Here is a 25,666-nt window from a genome sequence, read left to right as displayed (position 1 = left end):
TATACACATAAATTGCTTTACATAAATGTATATTCAATTAGCTACTTTTCAATAATATGTATACTTTATACTTGTTTTTACTAAATAATAATAATAATTAAAAAGAAAACAGTCCTAATTTTTAAACACTGCTTGACAAAGTCATGGCAGGATAAAGGAAATAACTGTTCTCATTAGCTGGGAGTGATCTTGCCTTGTTATATTTATGTATAGCAAGAAAGAATTATAATGATGTAAATTTATTTTCATCCTAAATTTTGGACTACATAAATGAGTTATTAAAAAATTCTTTAAAATATTGGATTGTACTTACCATATTCATCATTATAAACATCGTAATAATGATGATTATGATATCCATCATATCCAGAGCCATAGCCATAATGATGATGATGAAAAGGACTGGGTAAAAACATTGGCATAAAACCAAATCTAGGCCTAAACATACTACTAGCACTAAGCAGAGTAGTTGCTGCCATGAAAGGCAATATTGTATACATAGCTGCAGACCTCCCTGAAAACCCACCACCATGTTTTCCGAAACCTCCTCTTCCGTAACCTCCACCGCCAAAACCTCCTCCTCCGCCATAAGGACTCGGATAGGATCCATAATATTTTGGTGTTTTTCCCATTTTGTGAGATGGGCCCATTGACATAAGAGAGCCCAGAAATCCTTGCTTCTTTAGAGGCTTTTGGTACATGTTAGAACCTGTTGGCAATCCTCCATAGTTCATATAAGCTGGAGCTGGCACCCCTGATTGGGGTTGCCAAACACGTCCTCCCAGAGTATTTGGAGCAACTGGAGGCTGTCTTGGGTAGTTGGCTCCAGGTATACCTCCCGGTTGTCTTGGATAATTGGCTCCAGGTATACCTCCTGGTTGTCCAGGATAATTAGCTCCAGGTATACCTCCTGGTTGTCTAGGGTAATTGGCTCCAGGTATACCACCTTGAGATGGATAATTTGGTCCTCCAGGTGCGGACGGTAACCCCGGCTGCCTAGGGTAGTTTGCATTTGGTATACCTTGTGACCCTGGTTGTCTCGGGTAATTAGCGTTGGGAACTCCTAGAATATAAAAAGAGACATAAGCTTATACTATGAAGCATCTAATTAAAAAAAAGTTTTTAAAGTCAAATTAGTTTGAACGAGCATATATGGAAGCTGTTAGAGCTGTTGGAGAAGATTAAATCATGTAGGCAAGGGTTAAGAAAGTGAGTTTGTGCAGTTATTAGCATTACAACTGAATTTTTTTCAATGTAATATTTTACCTCAAACGCATTGCGTTTTGTTATAACTTTATAATGCATCCCTTCAAATTTAATTGGGTAATTGCCAAAATAAATTCATTAGTAAATTCTTAGTCATAAAATTGTTTCAAAACTGCTTCGATTTGTAATGTATAGTTCGAGAAAGAGAGGTAAGACCAGCTAGCTAAGATTCGAAAGGTTGTTGCAAATAAAGAGTTCGACTCAGAAACAGTCAGATTTAACCAATATATTCATTGACTAGTTCTGAACATAATTCTGTAGGCATAGCTTCACTACCTTTTTTATAAATAATTTTTCTCATAAATAATTTTTTTTATAAATAATTTTTTTTATAAATAATTTTTTTTTCTTATAAAAGCTAAATCACCTGAACTTACACCAACTGGTAGGGTAAAACCGGGTTCATACGCAAAACTTTATCGAAAATTAAGAATTTCAATTAAAAAGTAGCAAATACTTTTTAATTTCGAATGACAGTTTAAGAATATTATGTACTAAATTCACATATGAAGTATCTTCTACCGCTTCGCCGCAGCTTTCTCGGGCCTAGAAAAACTCTTTCCATATTGAACCCACCTTTCTCTTTTCTTCTTCTTTACTTGGAAAATATATTATTACAATATAAGCAAACGATATCTGATTTGTTTTATCGTCTTCATCGGAAAAAAAATTAATCGAGGATTAAAGTTTGTTTGATAGAACTGTTTTATCATATTGGTTCTTTTTTTGGCCCTTTTGTTTTGAGGTTTTCCTTTTTTTTAAAGTTAAGGTAAAACAACTTTCTCTTCCTTGATAACAGATTTTTTTAAATCATCTTTTTTCTTTTCGTTCTCCTGATATTCTAAATCACTTTAATATAATGAGGGTAGCATCTGGTCCTAGACTCCCGGTGGCTGAGTGGTAGCGCTTCGCTCTCCCGTGCCACTGAGTTTAGTTTTAGTTTCAGCATCTGGTCCTAACTGACCGTACCCGGTCTTACCCCGAGATCAGAGGTTATCAAAACGAAACAGAACCATGCTACTACTGGACTAAATCCTTATTGTTTGTTAGCATTTGAATATTTAGTATACGTATAATAAGATGGGCTAAAGGACTTTTTTGCGAGTATAACTGCAATGACCAATGAATTTCGATAGTTTAAAAAAAGAACATTGGAGAGTTGACACAGTAAAAAAAATTTATCTACACAAAAACCATGAATTCAACAACAACCCGCCAATATGGCAGCTATTTTTCTTCTTATCTGGTAGAATGCAATTTAGAGTCTGCTCGCTAAAAAAAACAGAACTAATTTCGCCAGAATCAAGGGACCCAGTTTCTCCTTACTACCCGGTCATACCCAATTCTCCCCTACATTCTGTTTACATAGCATTATAGCTTAATTTACAAGAAACTTCATCAAAATAAAATTGTTTTTCGAAGTAATTTGAATCAAAAGTGAAAACACAAAACTTCATATAGTTAGCTAACCTGCACAAATGGGATTCGTTTGAAGATTTTTCACAAACACAAATGTAAACTGAAAACGACAACAAGCTGCAATTTAAAATGGAAACTGGTGTTCTTTTCTACTCGATTTAAATCAAATAGCTTATAATAATAAACACGTTTCGGTAATTACATTACAAAACAAAAAAGGCAATTCCTGACAATTGTTGAAAAATAACGTAAAGGGATAATTTTGTAAATACAATTATCATTATTTTTTCACAATACTAGTCAGAATTTTTTATTTTTTGATGTTTGCGTAATTGGAAGAAAAAAAACTCTACCAACGAATAACAGCTAATTTTTTACATTGTTCAGCAATATGAGATACAAATCGTGTTCTCTGATAACTTTTACTTCGTAGGCTATTTGTAAAGTATTTTCTCAAAGAATTAAAATCCTGATCAGTATACATGATTTAAATCACCATAGATCAGTATTGATACCCCTCAAATTTCTATTTCTTTGTCAGTTTTTAAATAAAGAAGCACGATTTTCATAACTTTTAAGGTTTCATCACATAACGTGGCACTTATATTTCTAACCATCTATCGATCAATAATGCATTTCCATTCTTTAACGGTCAATATTATATTTTCTAAGACTTTTCGTTGTCTGATTTTGTACATAAATAAAATCTGGATGATGTTTTTATTTGCGTCAGAGTTATTCATTATCTAATTTTTAGGCTTACTAAATATAAAATTTTAAAATTTCAGTTTTTAGAAATTTAGTATTTAGTAGGAAAATTTATTAGTAGGATTTTTATTTAGTAGGAAAATACACCTCGATTTGTCGAAAATGATTTAAGTATTCCATAAGGATTAATTTTTTTTAAACAATATAAATAAACAAAAGGAAAATTTACCCATGTTCGGATTATACGAAGGACCTTGAGCACTGTATGGTGGCGGCGCAACACCACCAGGAGCTTGTGCTGGTTGATGACCACCTGCTGAATAAGGAGGTGGTGCAACACCTGGTGAATGTGGTGGTTGTTGACCGACAGGCGAATATCCTGGAGGATTTTCTCTTGGAGCATATGGTGGAGGTTGCTGATTCCCAGGAGTATTTTGTCCTCTATAGTTGGGATTATTGGCTTGCTGGTTTGCACTCTGTTCTTTAAAATTTGGATTATTTGCTGGTTGACTGGGAGTCTCTTTAAAGTTTGGATTTTGAGCTGGCTGCCGCACTTCTGGAGCTGAAGGTTTAGGTGCTGGTGCAGGAGAGGGTACATAAGGTCTGACAGACGCTTTTGGTTTAGGAGGTTCTGGTTTAGGAGCAGGAGCCTGTGGATTACGATTGCTATCACTTTTAGAACCTCTGTCTCGACTTCTGTCTAAAGTTGTACCTCGATTTGTGTTACCCCTAGATGAGCTACCTCTTGATGAACTGCCTCTAGACGAACTGCCTCGACCACCACCTCCTCTGCCACCTCCTCCTCTTCCGCCATAGCTGTTGATAGAAAAACTTGCACATTAATGAGCATATTCATGGATATGCCTCATTACAACAAATATAATATACTTATTAAATAAAGTAATTGTTTCCAGTAGGTTTGTTCATGCATCGTTTAAAAAACTGTCATAAAGCGGCATATCAATTTGGTGAACAAATTATCTTTAAAATGTTCTGTAGCCTTCGGGGTTTCGCAGTATGAAACGGAACGATCGATGTCTATTTTTAACAACCGCAATCAACCTTATTATTACGTAAAACAATATTAAAATATGGAGTTAATGCAGATGTACTGTTTGAACTCATACATTAAAATGGTTTCGGAACAAATATTGTTATGCTATAAAATATATGTTCAATATGAATAAAGTTATGCTATGAAAGGATTAAATGTGAAATGTTAATAATACAAAATCAGAATACATTTGATCGACTTCAGCAACTACTATGTTTCTGTTAAACATGTTTTCGTTTATATTAATTAATGGAGTATAATTTTTTATACTATTAAATTAAAGAAAATTTTGCATTTCTTGAATAAAAATAGTTTGGTAATAGTCCTCTTCATTGTTCTAGTAATTTATTTCAATCTCAGTTAGAGATAGTTTACTCACATACTTAACTGTAATTGATGGTATCTTTAAAGTGTTAATCTGATATCTTCACACTCACTATGTAAACAATACTACGCGGATCAGGTGGTCAATTTAAACACATATTATCAAAAGTAGACATAGAAAAGTTTGAAGTAAAAAAGAAACAAGTAAACTACTAAGTTTCAAAGTACCAGTACAATTTGTTCACGTGTCAGCACTTTATGAATGTAATAGAACAGCATTAAAGAATACAGTTTTTTTTAATTGGTGCTATAGTGATCCAGAATCGCGTGTATCCCCATGTTACAAGTAGGTAATTCTATTTTTCTAATCGTAAAATAAATATTTTTAAATACAAAAATATCTTTTAAATTAATTTTCTTAAAAAGTTTTTTTAAGTGTATTTAGTCGTCTTTAATCTTGAGCGTGTACTCAATTTCGTGTCCATTAATTGTGAAACAACAATAACAAAAACTGATTCGTTTTATTTTTCTAGTCCACTATATTACACAAGCAGGTTGATTCTTTAACCAGATTATAAATTTTTAAATGATAAATGAATGAATATGAAGGACGCTAACTGTGATAAAATTAAAGAGATTCATCATTGTAGATATCTATCATTGTCATCAATCAATCATTTTGACGATATCTATTTCTAAAAATTCTTATGGACATGCCAGAAAATTGACATGTTCAATTTTTTATGCTATTAATTTTTAGTTTGTATCCATTTGCAAATTATGAGCATTTAAACTAGTTTTTTTATACTGCCCATGCATAGAAAACTGAAACACGTTTTTTTCATAATGTAGTGAATCGTATTAGGTAATTAATGAAAAAAGTTCAATTTGAATATCTTGAAAATTTAAGCAATTTTTCGAAATTTGTTTATATAAGTTTTGGAACATTGCTCTGAATAAGGTCTGCTGCTGATTTCATTTTTATCATATAACAAAATTTAATAAAAGTGGTAATAACCCTACCTATCCCCTATAATTTTATGAAAAATGATAGCTCGGGCGACAAAATGCGATAGTGTTTGGAAAGAAAGGGAGTAAAATAAAACATACTTTAATAGGGAATGGTTCTATGTAATGACGATGTCATTTTTAATAAATCTTAGCAAATAGTACAACATATATTTTGTGAACCATTCAAAACTTTTTTTCAAGATTTTCAAAAACTACTTGGAAAATTGCTAGAAACTCTTTAAATTCTCAGCATATTCAAATTATGAAGGCAATTTTTTTTTAAATCTTTTCCCGCGCATGCGCAATATGAAAGGATTACTTCAAATGCTCATATGTTGAGCAATTTTAAATGAATTTTTTTTTTCAATTTTGAAATGATATTTTTGTTAATAATTTTATTTAATTTTATTGAAAATTTCTGAAGTTATAGTAAAGAAGAAAAAAAAAACGTTAGGCAAAAAGATTAGTTTTTCAGAAAAATGTCCATTTGTCCATGAATATTCAAGCTAGGTTTACGAAATTTCCTGCAATTATTGCATATAATAATTAAACTAATTGTTATAAGTTACACGCCTATTCCTGAATTTTTTTGGGATAGGGTATTCAAGAACAATTTATTCTGTTCGTAGTTTATTGTTGGTCTTTCAAACCTTAAACGTCATTCATATGTGCGAGAAATTTTATAACCTAAACTCGTCATAAAATGATTCTCTAAGTATATCTTGAGAAATAGGAAAAAATAAGGTAGAATAGAAGTGTTTTCATACTTTTGTCCACTCCCTATTTTAATATAGATGTAGTTTTTGTAAAATAATTGCTTGCAAAGAACAGTATTCGGAATGAAAAATATCATCAAATGTACTTCAATCTATCGACTATCAAACAACAAAAAAGTAAGTTATTATTGCATGCAAAAATTTTTGTACATAAGTTATTTTTTTAAAGAAAATGTCGGCATATTGAACAAAAAATTATTATGAATAGCATATTGAATTTACTTTACAATTTATCATTCTATACACATTCTATACACAACATTATTGGTGTATCTTTACTTACACATAGAAGTTTTTGTAAAGTTTTTTTAGTAAAATGGTGAAAGTAACAAAAAATAACTTAAAAGTAAAGATTTGTCATTTAACAAATAAAAAGCTGTTATCATACTTAACAAATTATCTACATACAACGAGAAATAGACCAATAATATGTAGATTGTTCAATTTTAAAGTGAGTGGGATTAAATTTGCAAAAGTTATAAAACCCTTTATTGTAAATAGTGCTGAGTTTCAAAATTTTCCTTGAAGATTTCTAGGCGTTTGGCATTGCAAAAGATCCACTAGAAGCAGGCCCGTAGTCAGGGGGGGGGGGGGACTGTTAGGTCTATGTTCTGGGATTCAAACTGTTTAGTCTTTCTTTGAGCCTCACAGTAAAAAGAAAAACAAAAACTGTCGAATCAAACCTTTTCCCAGTACACCACCTTCACTAGAATACAGCAACATACTGCGTATGGTGGAATGGATGTTTTCGCTGTTTGGGAGTACTGCAGCGCTTGAAAGGGGCTTCTCAGCAATGAACTTAGAAAAAAAACACATTACGTACTGGTTTTAAACAAGTTGCGTTATAAACGCAATTATAAACATCTACCTAAATGGAAAACCCCTTTCAGATTTCTGTGCAGAAACCTCTGTAAATCATTGGCTTGATTGTGGAACTGGCAAACGTCACATTTGATTCATTTAAGAAACGCAGTACCCTCTTATAAATTAACATTCCAGATAACTTGACCTTTGTCATTTAAATTATTTCATAAAAGAAAGAAATTATTTCATAAAAGAAATACTAGGTTACTATCAGTAACCTAGTATCTCTTTTATTACTGTATAATGTAATCCTAGTAACTACTAACTCATGGTGCAATTTATATAAATGTTTGTAATTAATGAGAGGAAATTATATTTTTATTTATTTAGAAGCGACGGGTTAGTTTCAAAGGAGGACGGGTATATTGTTGGACAAACCGTCCTCGGGGACGGGTAAAATTTCTGAGTTTTTTCGAGCCCTGCCTTAGCAAACCAGATACGGCACTTACAGCAATGGAAGAATGTAACAGTATCTTTTTCCCAAACATTTATTGCTTGTTATCAATATTGGCTACGTTGCGAATTACCACAGCAACTGCAAAAAGAACTTTTTTCTACTGTTAAACGCGTAAAAAAAGCAACAAGAAATGCTACTAAAAAAGAAAGGCTAACAGGGCTAACTTTATTAAGCATATTTCGGGATATTCCGGTTTGTCCTACAAATGTAATCGAAAAATTTTCTTCAAATCCCCGTCGCATGTCCTTGTAAACTTTGTTTACAAATTGATTTTAACTATTATGTAATATTAATTGAAAAATAATTATTATGTAATATTAATTGAAAAATAATTATTATGTAATATTTTTTAAATACTAGTTTAACGTTTGCAAGCAACAGAATAAACAATATTTGTAACAATGTTTTTCCCCTACTATGCATGTCTGAAACTGTCCTAGCTTCTTACCATACCCCCCCCCCCAAATAAAAAATATCCTGGCTGCGGCCTTGACTAGAAGAGTGTGCAGAGCTTTGCGAAGAAGAAAAAAAAATTCTGAAAAATTATAGTAAAAAAAAAAAAAAAAAAAAAATTTCGTATTAAAAACGGAAATATACGATATTTTCCGTTCATTTGTAACGGTTTACTGTTAATTCTGGTTTTCAAAATTATAGTTCTTATTATCGCACATGTAGTGAAAAACACAAAATTGAAAAGTAATTAATATAATAATGTATATGTCATTCTCAAAGATACCACAATAAAATTATCTAATTTTACCACATTTACAAAATTTTATCACATGTTACAAAACGATACTTTTTTGTTAATTTTACCAAAACGCTTCGGTAAAAATTACTAAGCTTTGTCCTTGAGCCAGAAACGTGGTAAATTTTACCATATTCTTGTAGTTTTTACCATACTTTTTTTCAGAGTTGCGACAAAGGCAATAGTATATTTTTTATATTACTAGTATACCAATTTAAAATGAGTTATAGTGTTTATGAAAAACAATCTAAACCACATATTTTTTTTTTTAAATTACTACAGCGTTTTTAGCATTTTCTAATATCTTCAACATTATTTTTTTTGGTATATAATATACTACGTTTTTTGATTAATAATATTTTTGGTCGAAGATATAGTATTCAAAGTATGTTAAAATGTTTGAAAATATTTTTTAAAACAAATTTTTTTTTTTTAGGAAATGTATTTGTAAAAAATTTTTAATTTTCCCCTTTTATGTTCATTAACTAGTGCTTTGCTAAGTCAGAACTTTGATATAGTGCTTCATACTGACGGAAAGAATTAATATGTCACAATATATAGCAAACATTTTTCATTTAACTAAATTGCATTATTTTTACATTGGAAAATTTTATTGTTACCCTATTGAAGAAAAACATTTATTAAATACGTTTTGCTCATCATACTTATCTAAAAACCCAATGCCAAAAGATTGATATCAATAAGTTTGCGAGTGATTCAAGCTCGAAACTCACGATAATATTGTTGTTAATAGCTATTGCGATATTATGTTATCTTTTATCATTTAAGATATTTACTAAGATATTATCATTTGACAATAATGACTGAGATATTATTTTATTTAATAATTGTCGTTGTCGACGATGAACACGATATAATCATAGTTAATCAAACTTGATATTTATCACAGGACACGTATTTACGATATTTTTTGTAGGTATTGACGATATATCGTAAGAAGATATATTAATATATCGTTATTGTGATATTGAGAAAAACAACGAAGTTTTACGATATTTCGTTCAGGTCTAGTGTAATGTAGTTGCATAGTAGTACATATTACAATTGCTGACGACACACCTATTGTGTATTCATAGACAACTTCAACTTGGAATATTTAAAGCAATCAAAACATATTTTATTTCCTTCCTTTCAACACTCGTTTTTATATATATATCGGAAGTTAACTTATATAAGACCAAGATACTTCGACTTCCTGCTTGAAGTTATTCTAGAAATAACGAAGTCTAGAATGTTCATCCAATTAATTCAGAACTACGCAATCTATATTGACAAGAGCTAAAAAATTGAATTATAAAAAGCTTAGAAAAGTGATTGTTTTAAAACTGTTGATTTCAAATAAAGTATAATTTAAAGTTTTCAAATTGCTGTTTCATTTGTTATCGCTCTATTTTTTAAAAAAAAAAATGTGGAAAAATGCTTTAAGTGTTTAATTTTAGGTTAATTTTATTTCGCTGCGCAAAAGCTATGAAACTTAGAAACTTGAAATTACAATAGTGTGTAGAAAAATAAACAAAAAATGAAATGAAATGAATAAACTTTACATACATAACTCATAAGAAAATTATTACCTGTTGAACACGTAGTAAAAAATGTCGTGTGTGCCGCTTTGCAGCCTGCAGACATGCAGCTAATATTTTTTCTCCGAAATTCCAAATTGTTCGAGAAGTATTGCATTTTTATGTGCTTTTTCTCACAAATTTATCTACTTTTTTGCTATAAATAATGACAATTGCTCATTGCTGTGGGAAAATTTCGTTATCTCACTGTAAATCCTTATTTTATAAGCTTGCGCGTGAGTTGATGTCAAGAAAAAAAATCAGATGAAATAGATGTTGCCAGATATAAATCTTAATATTCATAAAGAAATTTTTAAAAATATAAAAAACTTAATTCGATTTAAAAAATAAAAAAAACTTTCCTATTTGAACTGTTATAATAATATAAGTGTAGTCAACGAGTAGAATTACTTCTTTTTCAGTCACACAATCTGTATTCCTAAGTTTATTTTTTTTCTCAAAAACAATTGAACATTTCTTTGATCTAGATTTTCCTTTATATCCTTATGATCGACATATTAACAAAATAATCTTACATGAAACTTTAGTAGCATAAAACAGTTCTTCACAATAAACATGCTTTTTTTTTCCCATCCAATTCGGATTCTTGACCTTCAAAATATGGTGAATAGCCCCAAGTTTTTTAAAGAGAATCGAAATTTTTTTACCACACAACAATTAAACTTGCTTATCCAAAGATTATCTGAAGCAAAAAATTATTTTTTATATTATTTACACGTTTCGGTTATTTTATTACCGAAAATAAAATGTGCAGGAGAAAAAAATTCTAGTAAAATTACCGTTTTGCATGGTAATGACATTTCTGGTAAGAAAAAAAAAATCTGGTTAATCATTCATTTGGTATTTTTTCCGTTCATGTGATAATAGTTCATCGGAAATTCTGGTTTTTAAAGTTATAGTTCCTATTACCACACATTACATGCAAAACTGAAAAGTAAATTGCACAGAATGGATGGTTTTTATGCCATGCTCTATGGTATCATCATAAAATTACTAAATTTTACCACATTTTATCACATATTTTAAAATCCTATTTTATTCTAAATTTTACCAAAAATCATTAACAAAGCGCTTTGGTCAAAACTACCGAACTTTTTTGGTGTTTCTCTGAAGCAAAATTTTCGGTAAATTTTATCATACTCTGATAGGTTAATCCTTATTTTTTTCTAAGTGTAAATTCTAAGGTACATAAATTTTTGCATCATTTTAAGCCATATAACTTCAAATGGCAAAATACAAAATTTGAACAAAATTGGTACATTAGTTTTTGAGAAATCAAATTTTAAATATACGATTTAAAATTTTAAGTATGCGCATTTCGCCATAATCTATTGAAACTAGATTTTCACCTTTTGTGCCAGAATGTCATGTCAATAATTTTAGGAAATCCCACGACCTGTACTTTTAATATAATATGGTCAAAAAATTCATTAGCAAGAGTTAGATAACTAATTTTAGTTTAGATTGCTGAGATTTGTTATTATGTTAGTACTTTATTAAAAATTGAAACAAAATGAAAGCAAAACCAAATTATTTTATTAACATTTGTTATCTTTTGAAACAGAAGAAAAATATGATTATTCTGGTATAAACATATTTTCAGTAAAAATACATTTCCATCTTAATATAATTTCTAACTTATTAAAATTTCTAACCTATATGAAGTTAGACATTGTTTTTACTTATCTAAAACATTGATATTACGTGACATATTTGCACTTGCATTTCTCAAAATAATATCCAAAATCTCATCTGTCAAACATGTTCACGTTTCCAATTTTATGTTTGATAGCATTTTTCTCTCCATGTATTATAATTAATGGTCTTAACGAAACATAAAACACACTAACGAAACCAGTTAAGCTTTTTAGAAGCATTATACTAATTTTGAACTACTAGTTGCTATCTAAAATAATGTCATTCTATGGCATTTTTCACTTTCTAATCGAACTATACTTTAAATTGGATGATGTAGTTCAGCAGGATAGAAAAATATCTTCGAGATCCCTATTTAAGCAAATCAAAGAATAAAAGAAAATGGCGAGGAAGTTAAAATGGACAAATCCATTGTTGGCGATAAAATGCCTAAACTTTTAATTAGCTGCTGATTAAAATTGGTATTCCAATTATTTCAGGAACCAGAATCGGCATTGAAATTTCTAGGCTCACGTCAAAAACAACCACATCATATCAAAGGTGGTCAGCAAATGCGGATGCTGCTTTTTAGGGACGCCCCTTAAAAGAAACCACCAAGAAAGACAAGATTTTATACAGAAGAGACCCTCTTTCTTAAAAAATCATAATATTTATTGATCAAACATGACTAATTTCTCTTTAAAACGTTTCGTTGCAAATTTTAGCATACGATAAAACTCAAATGATAAGACTTGTTTTCTTTTCTATTTTGGGAGCAGATAAATTTCTATCGGATAAATAACACTACAAATGTTGCTGCCTTTTAATGTTTGTTTATAAGAATGGGCGAAATCTGTAATTACATTTTCGATTTTGAAAGCTCTCATATATTGCACAACCTTCACTTAAAACTAACCGAACTAATGCGTAGAAAATTTGTTCGAAAAGAGATGCTTAGGTTTAAATTTGATAATGTTTTATAGATTCGTTTACATTTAAAAAAAAATCATTATTTTTCTTGTCGTAAAATGCACTATGCACTTGCATTAAGTGCAGTTGTACGCTTTATAATTTTTAAAAAAAAACAACACATCATGTATTTTTGCAGGTTGCGGACTATTCTGAAAGGCTTGTGATGATGTAATTACAGGCCCCACTCTTTCCACAAGCAACATTTTTACACCAAAATGTTCCCTAGGATTGTTTCTGTATAAGTATTTAAGTAGGAATCCAGAATTTCCGTAAGGATAGCAATACAATATATTGTTTCCCAGAAGGAAGTCGTGATCGCTCTTAAAAATACTCGCTTGAACAATTCTATATCATATTTTTATATTAATATTATTATTATATTATGATATATTATAGTAATATAATATATTATTATATAATATTATTATAATATTATTATTATAATATTATTATTATAATATTATTATTATAATATTATTATTATAATATTATTATTATGGCAATATGGGAAGTCGGTGGTTTTCATATAGCCCCAGATAATAACATCTATAATAAGAATTTTTTTTAAATTCAAATTTAAAATTAATAGCAACTGCTTGATTTTTTTTTTAAAAATGAAGATATTTCAAATTTGATCACTCATTAGATCAACGATTATACAAAATTTTTAATGCCAGTTTGAATTTATTTATTAATTGTATTCACGTATTTTTCGTAAATAAAAATAGCTTTTTTCTAGTCGAAAGTATAAAAATAATTACAATAGATGGAAATCCAAGCAATATTTTTTTTTCCGTCGGAAAATAAAAATACATATTTCAGTATACAATTCTCTAACTAAAATACTAAGTCAGTTACAGCTACTTTAACATTTTCAAATAATCAGTTTTTATCGTTCTAGGAAAGTTAGAATTTTCCTGCTCGCTATCTATTATCCGATTTCTCTTTTTTTAACATCAATCATCGGCGTGCAGTTTTGTTTATTCACACTCCGTAAAATAAGTCTATTTCCAACTTAAAAACACGCTATCTTCATAATCATACTTGACAGCAATGTTTTTCCTCTCCTTAAACTTCAGCAATTATTTTATTCCCACCGTATCATAGAAATATAAATTTCATTACTAATTTTTTTTCTGAATTTAATTACAAATAATTTGATCATGAAAAAATATATATAATGTTTGAAGAACCATTTTAAAATTTAAAAAAAACATAGACTGTTTTGCTAATCTGTTTAAACTAACAATTATTATTTTCTTTGTTCTAAAAATATTTCTAATCTATACATAAATAGTGAAATAGTTCAAAATAATACTTAAGTAAATTCAAAGTAAAACCTAATTATATTTCATAAATTTCTTCTACATAGCCTAAGATAACTCTTTGTAGCTGTATCTCTGCGAAACTATAATTAACTATTGCTTTTGAAAATCGGCATTTTGTGTACATCCAAAATTTTTACAATCAAGGTGTCATTAAAAATTCATGTTCTTATTTCTAATGGTATAGCATAATTACATACAATGCGCATCCAATAAAACAAAACCCCACAAAAAAGACATAAGAAAGAATCATAGTTGTACTCAAGGTTTTAATAGTTCTAGACAAACTATATTATCAATTCTTTTGCTACAAAATACGCTAAAGTTTTATTTTCAAATTTCTTACAACCAAATACGCCGATGTTTTATTTTCAGATTTCTTCGCTGCGAAATAAGCCGAATTTTTATTTTCAAATTTCTTTCTAAATAAAATCGCCGAAGAAATCATACTCAACAGGATCAGATATCACGGCAATAATAATATCATCACTCCCCAGCAATTCGGGTTTCAACCTGCCCCCAACTTCTCAGAATCACAGGAACACAAGGACTTCTAAAATAAAAGGCATACTGGCTCCATTCCCCTAGACCTGAAAAACGCATTTGATAAAGTGCGGATTCACGGTCTCATTTATAAACTTTAACGCTGAAGTTTTATTGTCAAATTTCTTGCTACATAATGCGCCGCAATTTTGAAAGAGAAAATAATACCAAATACAATTACAATATATATATATATATATATATATATATATATATATATATATATATATATATATATATATATATATATATATATATATATATATGTATATATATATATATATATATATATATATATATATATATATATATATATATATATATATATATATATATATATATATATATATATATATATATATATATATATATATATATATATATATATATATATATAATGTAGCAACGTTAAGTGTTACAAATTGTTCCGATTACAAAATTTAACCAACTCGAACGAACTCATGGATTATACGAATTTTTAATAGCCTTGAGCGATCGATTAGTTCCCTTCCCCCCCCCCTCTCAAAATATTATTGATCATAAAGCACTACCTTTAAAAAAATATTAAAAGCACTATAAAGCATAAAATAGTACTTACGCGGATGAGAAGCATAGAATAATTAGCATTAGAATGAGTAGCCATCGGGGGTTTAGAAAAAGCTTCATAGCATTAACCCTTCATCTATCAATTGCTACAGTTTTTTTTCAGTGAACCTTTTTTCAAGCGGACGTCAAGAAGGAAATCATTTTAGAAACCTCTGCGTTCGCCCACTACATGATAATTGGTCAGCAAGTGTTTTTCCGAATAGACAACGTCCGTGATATGGGTGTGGGAAGGGAGGGAAGTTCGAACCTTTTAGTTCCATCAAACAACAATATTATCGGAATTCGTGTTGCTTTGTTAAAGAGTGCGTCAGAAGTTATCCTGTTTAACCTTTAAACTTTATTTCTTTTAACTTCTCACTATTAAGTCCAAACAAACTTCACTCGACACTCGTGTAAAAATTTCAATAATATCAACTTGTTTCATTTTTTTTTTTTTCATTCAATGTTTATTTTAATTGAATTTATGAAATCGAAGGCAGGTCGTCTGTAGCAGATATTTTGTGAAAAGACTTCTTTTTCGGACTCATTGATTCAAGTTTGTTTTTGTGCACTTCCTCTTGCGGTTTTCCTGAGAGCTATTTGCGATATTTTATGTACTAGAAAGGGAATATATAGTACTTAGAAAGATCTTTGCCTTTGAAAATAAAGTCGCCAAATATGAGATACTTTTCCTCAAAAAGATAACGTCATTGAACTTTTTATTTTGGACAGAATGCTGATTTAAAAAATTAGGCATAGCTTGAAATGCATATTTATGAAATGGGACATAGCTTGAAATACCATAATATACCATAATGAAATACCATACCATAAATACCATAATACATAGTATATATGAATTTAAGAATTTGGACATAGCTTGAAATGCCCGGTGCCGTACTAACCAGGCTATGCAACACCTCCTAGAAAAGAGTAGGCCTCAGCACGTGTTACCATAACTATCCTTTAGTAGTCCAAACGTAATGACATATTTCATATTTTCAACCACTGCGCAGCTTCGTACCCCGAACGTAATGACATCTTTCTTATTTTTCGTCAACTGCGCAGTTAACTTCGTCATATCAGACTACTAAATTGATCCGTGCTGAGGCCTTCCTTCTTCTAGGAGGTGTTGGGCTATCCCGGCGACATTAGTATCTATTACCAAAACTAATTACGCATAATTGGCGCCGATAATAGCTTGGCTATTTTTTACGCTTCTCTTAATAATGAATTATTACCATTTCACCATTGATTTTGCTTTTTAGTTCATAGTTTATTTTTTTACTTCAATTAGTAACTATTACAAAAACTAATTAAGCTTGATATAACTTGATTAAAAACCTCATTCGCTTCAAAAATATACAAATTGGAAAATATCAGTCGATATGTTTCAAGCACTCAAAAAATAGGTGCCCATTTTAAATCAAGTAATATCTTACTGTTTCAGTTTCTGTGAATTATTTATTTAATTAAGCATCACTTAACGTTTTTTCTAAACGAATTAATACTATATATCCATTAATTTTGTTTTTCAGTACATAACTTACTTATTTTTCATTTCAGAAACAGTTGGTTTTAAATTATTTAATTTTATAGTTTTATAGAGTCTCCTTTTTAAAGCATTACTATAAGCAAAACAAGTGGTTCGGTACATTTTTGACGAATTTTGTGAATGACTAATTACTAATTTTGCGACGAAGTTCGTTTATGTCCCCACGTTTAGGTTAATCATTCAGTTTATCTGACATAACGAAAAATAAATAATTTAAAACCTAAGAACGATTTTTTAAGTCTGAGCCTAAAATTACCCCTTTCAGCAACTGTTGGAATTTCAGGAGGATAGCACAAACGGTTTTGTAGTTATAAGAAAGTCAAATACACAGAACAAACTCTTGATTTTAGTATTTTATTATAGATTAATCATGCGAGTTTAATACTAAATATGAACAAGAAACCCTAGGATATTATTCTTATACAGTGGTTTATTCAATGCAAATTTTGTATTTATTAGAAATTTGCATTTTGTATGTTCAATTAAAGAGGGTATAGATGAGAGAGTAATAGAAATACTTACGTTTCTGGAAAAAACAGGAAGAGAGGAGATGAACTAATGAAAGAAAATAAGGATTTAAAATAATTGCCATCTCTTTTATATGTCAATTCGTGCATTTTTCATACTTCAAAATATTACTGATCATAAATCTTAAAATAACAATGGATTGTTGAAAACGAAGTTATATTATAACAGATGAAATTTCTCTATAAAAAAATAATGAAAAAAAAATTACCACATGTGAAACATCTGTGCTTTAAAAATGAGCTATCAATAAAAATAGGATCTTGCAGATTAATGCCTATAATAAGGTATTTAATTACAAAATTATGTGCATGTTAGTCAACAATGTTATTTTGAGTCTTCTTATTGTTCAATATTTTGAGTATTTCTCAAAATATTGAACAGTAAATAAATGCAGGTGCTCATTTCTTAGCTCTTAAAACGTGTAGATTGTTAATTCCAATTTGAACACATTTTTGAAACGAATGAAGTTTTTTCAATTGAGTAATTCAAATAAGTGTTAGAACATGCGTAAATTTTTCTTTCATATTCAATTAAAAATTCTTATTGCGGATTTCTACGAAATTTCTTGTTTCTGCATTCATTTATTTCCAAATTAGATACTGAAAACAAGATATATCTTAACTTTTAGAAGCCAGTATACTATCGTGCAATAGAAAAATTTACGTAAGAGACAGAAATTCAAAATTGAGATTTTTATATATTTGGCCTTTTTTTATGATTTTGCAACAAGAAACTACTACTAAAAAATAAACTTAGTTTCATGAGCAAGTTTTTTCAATTGAGTAATTCATATAAGTGTTAGAACATGCGTAAATTTTTCTTTCATATTCAATTAAAAATTCTTATTGCGGATTTCTACGAAATTTCTTGTTTCTGCATTCATTTATTTCCAAATTAGATACTGAAAACAAGATATATCTTAACTTTTAGAAGCCAGTATACTATCGTGCAATAGAAAAATTTACGTAAGAGACAAAAAATTCAAAATTGAGATTTTTATATATTTAGCCTTTTTTTATGATTTTGCAACAAAAAACTACTAAAAAATAAACTTAGTTTCATGAGTAAGCTTTAGAAAATAGTTGCAAGCTTTGGAAAAAAGTTGTCAGGCCACTTTTCTCGAAATTTATTGTGAAGCACTAACGTTACACGGCTGAATGTGTTTGGAAAAGTGATTTTCACCCACTAATATGGAGTATCATTTTTATAACGGAAGAACAACGATTTATATAATGACACGCTATTTATTGGTAAAAAATATTGAGTGATTCTTATTAAAATCATCAATTTTCTTCTACCAGATCATAAGTTTTAAAGCATGTTTTAAAAAAAGAACAAATAAGTAATTATAAATACCAAAGTTGTACTCATTCTTCTTACTGCTTATTTTCAAATTTAGAAAAGGAAAAAAAAATGCATTTCTTCAAAAATGTGATAAAATTTATTGTCATCTCTCAAAATTTGTACATTGATTCCGTTAAGAAAATATCTTCAAGTATTGATTCAACTCGTGGACACAGTTTCATTATTTGAGCCATTTCCTGAAACTGAAAAAAAAAATAGTTTCAGATTACTGAAGAGATACAGAAATAAGTTCATCAACTTCTATCAATACAACTCACTAAAGTTTCAGAATCTATTTCTAGATCGATAATAGAGAAGTCAACGAGAGGCAAAAAGAATAATCCAGTAGCTTTAGAAATCTAAAACATATTCTTATTGTGAAGGAATGCTACATCTGCATCAGAGGTGGAAAGGGCCTTTTTTCCCTTTCAAATCTACAATTGATCCAGATGTCGGTTACTTTGAATGTAGATATTGATTTTGACTATATTGAAGTTTCTATTATCAAATATGAAAACAATACGCTGTTAAGGTTTTGTTTAGACACAGATCAAAATGCGTATTTAAAAAAGTAGACACAGTTTAAAACGCTCATTTAAGAAAACGGACACAGTTCAAAAAGCACCTTTACAGAAAATGCACATAACTAAAAAATGCGTATTTAAGAAAACGGACACAACTCGAAAGGTGTATTAAAGGAAACTGAAGGGCAGTTGTGGGCAGTGACCCAGTGGTTTGAGAATCGGACTTCCGTCAACAGCGGTCGGGGTTCGATCCTAGACTGTTTGTGATTTTGATGGTTGATGTTTATGGTGCATGGTTTCAGAACATTCTTTGACCTGATTAATCTCAAAAATGACTAATAAAAATTTTTTTTTAAATTTTGATGCGTTTTTTTTTAAATTTTTTTTTTTAATTTTGGTGTTTTAATCAATAATATCAGTTAAGGGTTATCATTACAAAACACCATATTTAGTCATTAAGTAAAGCATTCCCGCAACAGCCTGTTGTGAGGATATGCCTCCACGATTTCGTGACCAACGGCTTGATTGTGGCATTATGGTCATCACTGCGCACAGGCCGCCATTACTTTCCAGACAAGCTAGTATCTGAAGTTGGGGTTGATTTCACTGGTAGTCGCCACTGGTAATCGAACCGCAATTCTTCACAACGTCAGTGCAGTGCTATAACCTCTGAACGATCGCTCTCATATTTAAACATAAGCAAAACTTAATTAAAATTTGTTTGTTCAAAAAATCTTAATAAAATATTATAAACAATAATATTTTTTTATATATATAAATACGCACTGAGTCCCACAAATAACACATACGTTTAAGTATATTCTGCAACATTGCATTAAATGTAAAGTATCATAGTGGTACCTATACTTGGTTCTATGCATAATGGCACTTCAGATGGTGTCCATGTTCCGTCAGGTGTGCACTTATATTCTTCAGGGGGTGGTTTCTCAAACTCTTTATCCTCTTTGCATTTGATTTTGCATGTTGTTCCATTTTTTGTATGAGTGCATACCCATCGAATCTTGACATTTCCAGCCAACTTCCTGATGTCACAGTTCAAAAAGTCTAAAAAAAACTAGCATATATTAGTTTTGCAGGGTTTTTTTTCATTTCAGCATTTCAGTTATTAAATAATCAGTGTAAAAATGTCGTCTATTGTCTTAATTTTTTGTTCGTAAATTGTTCAGCAGCTTTTTGCTGTTATAAGTTGAATGTCAATTCAAGTTTTCAGTCAGAAGTAGTGATCATGATTTGGATCTCGAAGTTGATAAAAGATTTTGCGAATATAAGCAGCTGGTGCACTTTAAGTCTTTGTAGCTTGCTGTTCACTTGTTATTAAGGTACAGAGTTTACCAGGTCTAGGTTTTAGATGCACTGCTGACCATGATAAAAACACGCGAAGTGTTTTAACATTGTGTGTTTAACATTTGCTACAACTATTAAGTTACCAAACGATTTTTTGAGGTTTGGACTAGTTTGTATATTAAGCCAATTGTATACGGAAGATTTAGGAAAATTAAAGTGAGACCTGATACCCAAAAATGATGGATGGTTTAAAAAATCAAAGTTTTTTTTTATTTCCTACGAGCTGCACAATCAGTCTTCCCGATGAGCAGACCTAGTGCGTTCTCCAGAAGTGGTATCCACTCTTTCAGGACCACCACAATGGGTGAGATACCGTTGGCCATGTTAATTTGGACGTCTAGTTTCTGCCACACTAGATGGCAGTACCGAGACTGTATTTGGATGCTAAAGTGCACATAAGGCACTCCAATAAGTGAGCGCCAACAAGGCACTCCAGGGATATTTAACATGCCGCATAATCATACGACATGGTCGCTGAGGATTTTCTGCATCCCGAAAATCCGGTGTCTTGGCCGGGGATCGAACCCGCAGATTTGGGCTCGGAAAGCCAAATCAATTAAGGTAAAACGGAAGGAATACGGTTGTAGTGCTGCGTTCTTCTTGGGAAATATATACATAGATTCCTTTTCAGAAAGGAAAGGATCCATTTTTCTTTAATTCACTTATCAAATTGTCAGTTATGTTTAGAACACTAAGTAAAGTTTACTCTGTTGAATAATAAAATTTGATCTCCTTAGGATATTTTTATATACTTCATAGAACAAATTTGTTACTCGAATTTTTAAATATAAGTTCCCTTAAACTCAAAATGTATATCTTTTTGAATAATTCCCCCTTCACATTTACATAAATAATTGTGTAGGCCATCGGTTGTAGAAGGTACATGACACTTAAAAAAGAAATTTAGAAAAAAGCGTGACAGAATTAAAATTATATTCATTGCATGTTATATTATTGAAGTCCCGATATCTTATTTAAAGATTGCTTTAATATGATGAAATTTTTAAACTTGTTTCAAGAACAACACAAATTTTATTTTGATTAGTTTATTTCTTTCCTTTTAAAATGAAATACATATCTACATGGGTTACTACTAAATTTAATATATGGGTGATTCTTTGGAAACGTGACAGTTCGGAAAAATTTTTCTTCACATTTAAAGTTTTCAAAATAATCATTTTTTTTTTTGTATATATATTTAGTTACATTTATTAATATCTTACAGGCAGCCGTGTAGTTTATTGACAATTTCTCAAGGAAAAAAAAATAGAAATTCACCAAATTTTGAATGCTAGGAAAATGACTAGAAGTCCAGGAAAATGACATATTAGCTTAGAAATTAAGAATACAGTCATTTTAATCTAACAGAAAGTAACTCGGCTTAAGAAACTCAAAGAAGACAAAGTTGAAAAGTTAATTTTAACTTCTTATGTAAATAAATTCCAAAAATAATTATTGTGAACAATTTGAACAAATTAGTTAAGTATAATAAAAGTTAGAGGGCAACACACACAATGAGATGGTTTTTAATTTGAATACATTGCAAAGGAACAGTTAAAACAAAGAAAATAAGAAAAATTTGCAAAATTTCATTAATCTCGAAGTTTTTTGTAGAAGCAAAAAGCCTGGAAGATATTGGGTAAGAAGCAGACATTTTTGAAATGATGATATTCTTGGAAATTTTGACACAGTCTTTGCTTAAATTAATTCTTTTATCCACTGTTGAAAGAATCAAAAATGTTTTTGTTGATATGTACAGAATAAATTTGTGCATAATAATCAATAATTAAATTTAAAAAAATCTTTACAAGCATATTACAATCTTACATAAACTGGGTATTAGGTTAATATTTGCTTTCTCTCTTTTCATTATACTGTTTAAAAAAATTTCTGGCAACTGTCAATGTTCTGGCATTCGCAAGCCAGGAAAATGACAGCCAGGATAATGACAATTTGCCATTTTGCAGCATTTAACTTTAATTTAACCTTTCGACCTAAGACGTTTATTTTCCGCAGAAAACAACAGAATTTCTTGAAATAACTCCGGTAAATCTATATAGTTTATATTATTAATGATTTCAAGAAGACAGGAAAATAGCAACATAAAAACCTACTCACCCTGAAAAATGTTTTGAAATGCATTTTGACTCAGAAATTTAGTTCTTTATTCCTGCAATAAGAGATGTTCTGATAGGATGGTATTCTAATCAATCTCTTAAGTTAAGATATTGATTGCTGGAGCTATCTATTTTGGTTATGAATAACTAAACAAAAGTGGCCAGGAAAATGACTGACTTTCATGTGACAAACAAATTATTGATAGAAAAAATTATTTTCAACAAAGTTTTTGAAAATAATACCCTCTGACCATATTCTAGAAATGCTTATAACGGTTAAGATAGAAAAAATTAGATATTGAAAATGTATGGGAAGTTTTGAAGCTAGTTATTATTGGAAATATTGCGTATGACATACCAGGAAAATGACATTTTGAAATTCAATTAAATTTCTTAAATATATAAAACAGCCAATGCTAGTGCAATGTCACTTTAAGATTCTAACAGCAATGATATTTATTGAATTTTTTTTAAAGAAAAGTTCTTTTAGTGGTGTAGTATTATATCTTGGACCAAAAGACTGTCAGTTGTCGTTTTTCGTGAGAATCACCCATATATTAACATACAGCTAATTCTAATTTACAAATTTTGTACAAAGGAGTCCATTTCTACACAAATTCATATGCAGAGGGGTGGTATGATTATTGAAATGACCAGGGTAAACCATTTGCTACGACAGTGAAACTTTTCAAAAAAATGTCTACTTCTTCATTACTGAAGTAATTTACTGAAATAAAAATATATTTTTATAAGATAATGAAACACATCTGCAAAGTCATATTTTAGTTTCAAAAATCAGAAGCAAATGGCTGAAGCAATAAAAGAATATGATTTTTCAATATTGCATGCAAACAATTCAATGTAGATGGATGAAATATATCCTAGGATTTTTAGGTTAGCAAGCCGTAAAGAAGAAAAATGTCATGCCAATTAGCGAAGATGCTTAAAAGTATTAAAGAAGGTTTAATCAGTAACAATAGGTATCCACAATAGATTTTCGTATTTTCAATATTGTGTGTGATCTACATGATGCCAGAAAGTGGAAATTGTTTATAAGCAGAATATGCAGATTAGTGCTTTCGTTCTCGAGTTATTAAAATGCACCCAACCATGCGTGCATGCATATAGACAGATAGGTTTTCGCTTCTACATATTTAGAGAAGAAATAACAAATATATATTACAAGAGACTATCTTTAGATAAACTAGTTTTATTAATGCAATGATTCTCTGATTTGCGCAATTAGATTCAGATTGCATATTACAAAATATGCAAAAATTTAAAATAACTTTAGGAAATAAATACTTTCAACCTAAAGTGTAGGATTTGTCTGAAAGGTAATGTTAACGAGTTTGTGAAAAGTAATGTTAATGAGATTTTTTAGTTCCGATCAAAACATCAGATAAAAAATTTTTAAATTAGGCTCCTTCAGCCTTGATACATTCTTTCAGAGACATTTTCTGGCATCAAAAGCGTCATAGTAGGTAGGCCTTTTTCGGAGTACTCTTTAGAGTTTTAGTGAAAGTGCTTTCGATCTGATGTTTTTTTCATGGCAGTTTTCAACCACGGGGCCAAGAAGTCTAGATTAGCAATGGTAGGTCTATAGAGCGACTGGTAAATCGCTGGCACCTTTGAATCTGCGTGGAAGCGGATCATGAGGAAGGTGGAATAGCAAAGACATTTCTTTAAACACTTTTCCGATCTGCAGATTGTTCGCCACAGTCTCGTGAATGGCAGTTTTTGGAATTCTTAATGAATGTTTCATTAAAAGAACACCCAACAGCTCTTGAACACGATCGACTGAGTTAAAAAGTTGAGTCACATGCGTCTCATTTTCCTTACTGGTGCGCTTTTATGTTGTCTGTTTATGGCCTTTCAGCGCAGTCTTCATCATAGCCATTGCGAAATGACTTAGATTTATTACCGTGAAGCTACACAAACTATCTTTATCATGGGAAAAGTTTCTATTGCGGTACACCAAAAGATGGGAAAAGTTTCTAAATATTACACAAATCTACCACGCCTGCTAAAACTGAGTCTTCACCACCACGTAAGTCACCCTGTCACCAACACCAATTCCAACCGGTAAGCGCATATTTCGATCTACATTCATTTGACTGTAAAATCAGTTACACTCTTTTTCAGGACAAACCCTGTACCTTGAAAAAAAAATACAAATTCTTTGGAGAGAAAAAAAATCCTTGTTCTAGGAAAATGCGCTTTTATGTTGGATTTCGTAACAAAAATTATTCTCTGCGCTAATTGATTGAAATATCTTAGAAGGCCTCTTTAAACCATTGCTTCTTAATTGCTTAAAAATCCGATTAAAATTAGGTCAAAGTTTATACTGAACGTTGAGTTTTTTTTAACATTGTATGTGTTTGATTAAACGTTCTTATGACTAAAATATTGTAGAATGAAATAGTCCTTACGATGTTCACATCGGGGTCCTCTGTATTCAGGTGGGCATCCGCATACATCTGGACTGGTGCAGCTTCCTCCATTCAAGCATGTCTGATTGCAAACAGCTGGAAATGAAGACAAAAATAATGAATATAATTTTTACTATTGAGCTGACTAATCTATATATATATTTCTCTTACACGGCGATAAAAAAAAGCCTCATTACAACTCCCCGAATGGCAACGCTAGAAAATAGACCAATGATTGCAGCTAAAAATGTCACATGCCAAATCTAGCTAAGATGGCTCAACATATAGCTCTTTTAAAAACGGAAACTGAAATAACCAGGGAGAGCATAAGCTAGGCAGAAGTCTTTGTCGATAGATCTCTATTTTGGTTTTTTGTCGAAAGCGTTTTTTTTTTTTTTTTCACGAATTTATGTATTACGAATTTATTTGACAATTTTTGATTTATATCACGAATTTATTTGTTTTACTAGAATTTATTTGTTTATGCAGGTTTTTCCATTGCAATTCACTAAT

The 25,666-nt window shown here is 30.2% G+C and overlaps 1 protein-coding gene across 6 annotated transcripts in view; it reads right to left on the bottom strand.

Annotated features, from left to right (window-relative positions):
• Positions 1–25,666, bottom strand: part of LOC107455051 (uncharacterized) — a 78,405-nt gene that overhangs the window by 30,398 nt on the left and 22,341 nt on the right. The window contains exons 1-3 of one of the 6 annotated variants that reach the window (XM_043045453.2): positions 15,302–15,601; positions 3,623–4,209; positions 314–1,063 (exon numbers count right to left, since the gene is read on the bottom strand). In XM_043045453.2, the coding sequence (XP_042901387.2) occupies positions 314–1,063; positions 3,623–4,209; positions 15,302–15,369 (1,405 nt within the window). In that variant the 5' untranslated portion in view covers positions 15,370–15,601. Of the gene's footprint in view, positions 1–313; positions 1,064–3,622; positions 4,210–15,301; positions 15,602–18,789; positions 18,919–20,100; positions 20,305–21,634; positions 23,449–25,153; positions 25,250–25,666 lie in introns of those variants that run through there. The other 5 variants (XM_087165740.1, XM_043045455.3, XM_016054722.5 and 2 more) reach the window with 5 other exon arrangements.

Source organism: Parasteatoda tepidariorum, chromosome 6 (assembly GCF_982258835.1).
Source record: "Parasteatoda tepidariorum strain Cologne lab strain chromosome 6, Ptep-v5.0, whole genome shotgun sequence".
Taxonomy (NCBI): domain Eukaryota; kingdom Metazoa; phylum Arthropoda; class Arachnida; order Araneae; family Theridiidae; genus Parasteatoda; species Parasteatoda tepidariorum.
The sequence above is the reverse complement of the archived record's forward strand: the minus strand, read 5'-3'. Positions and strand labels throughout refer to the sequence as shown.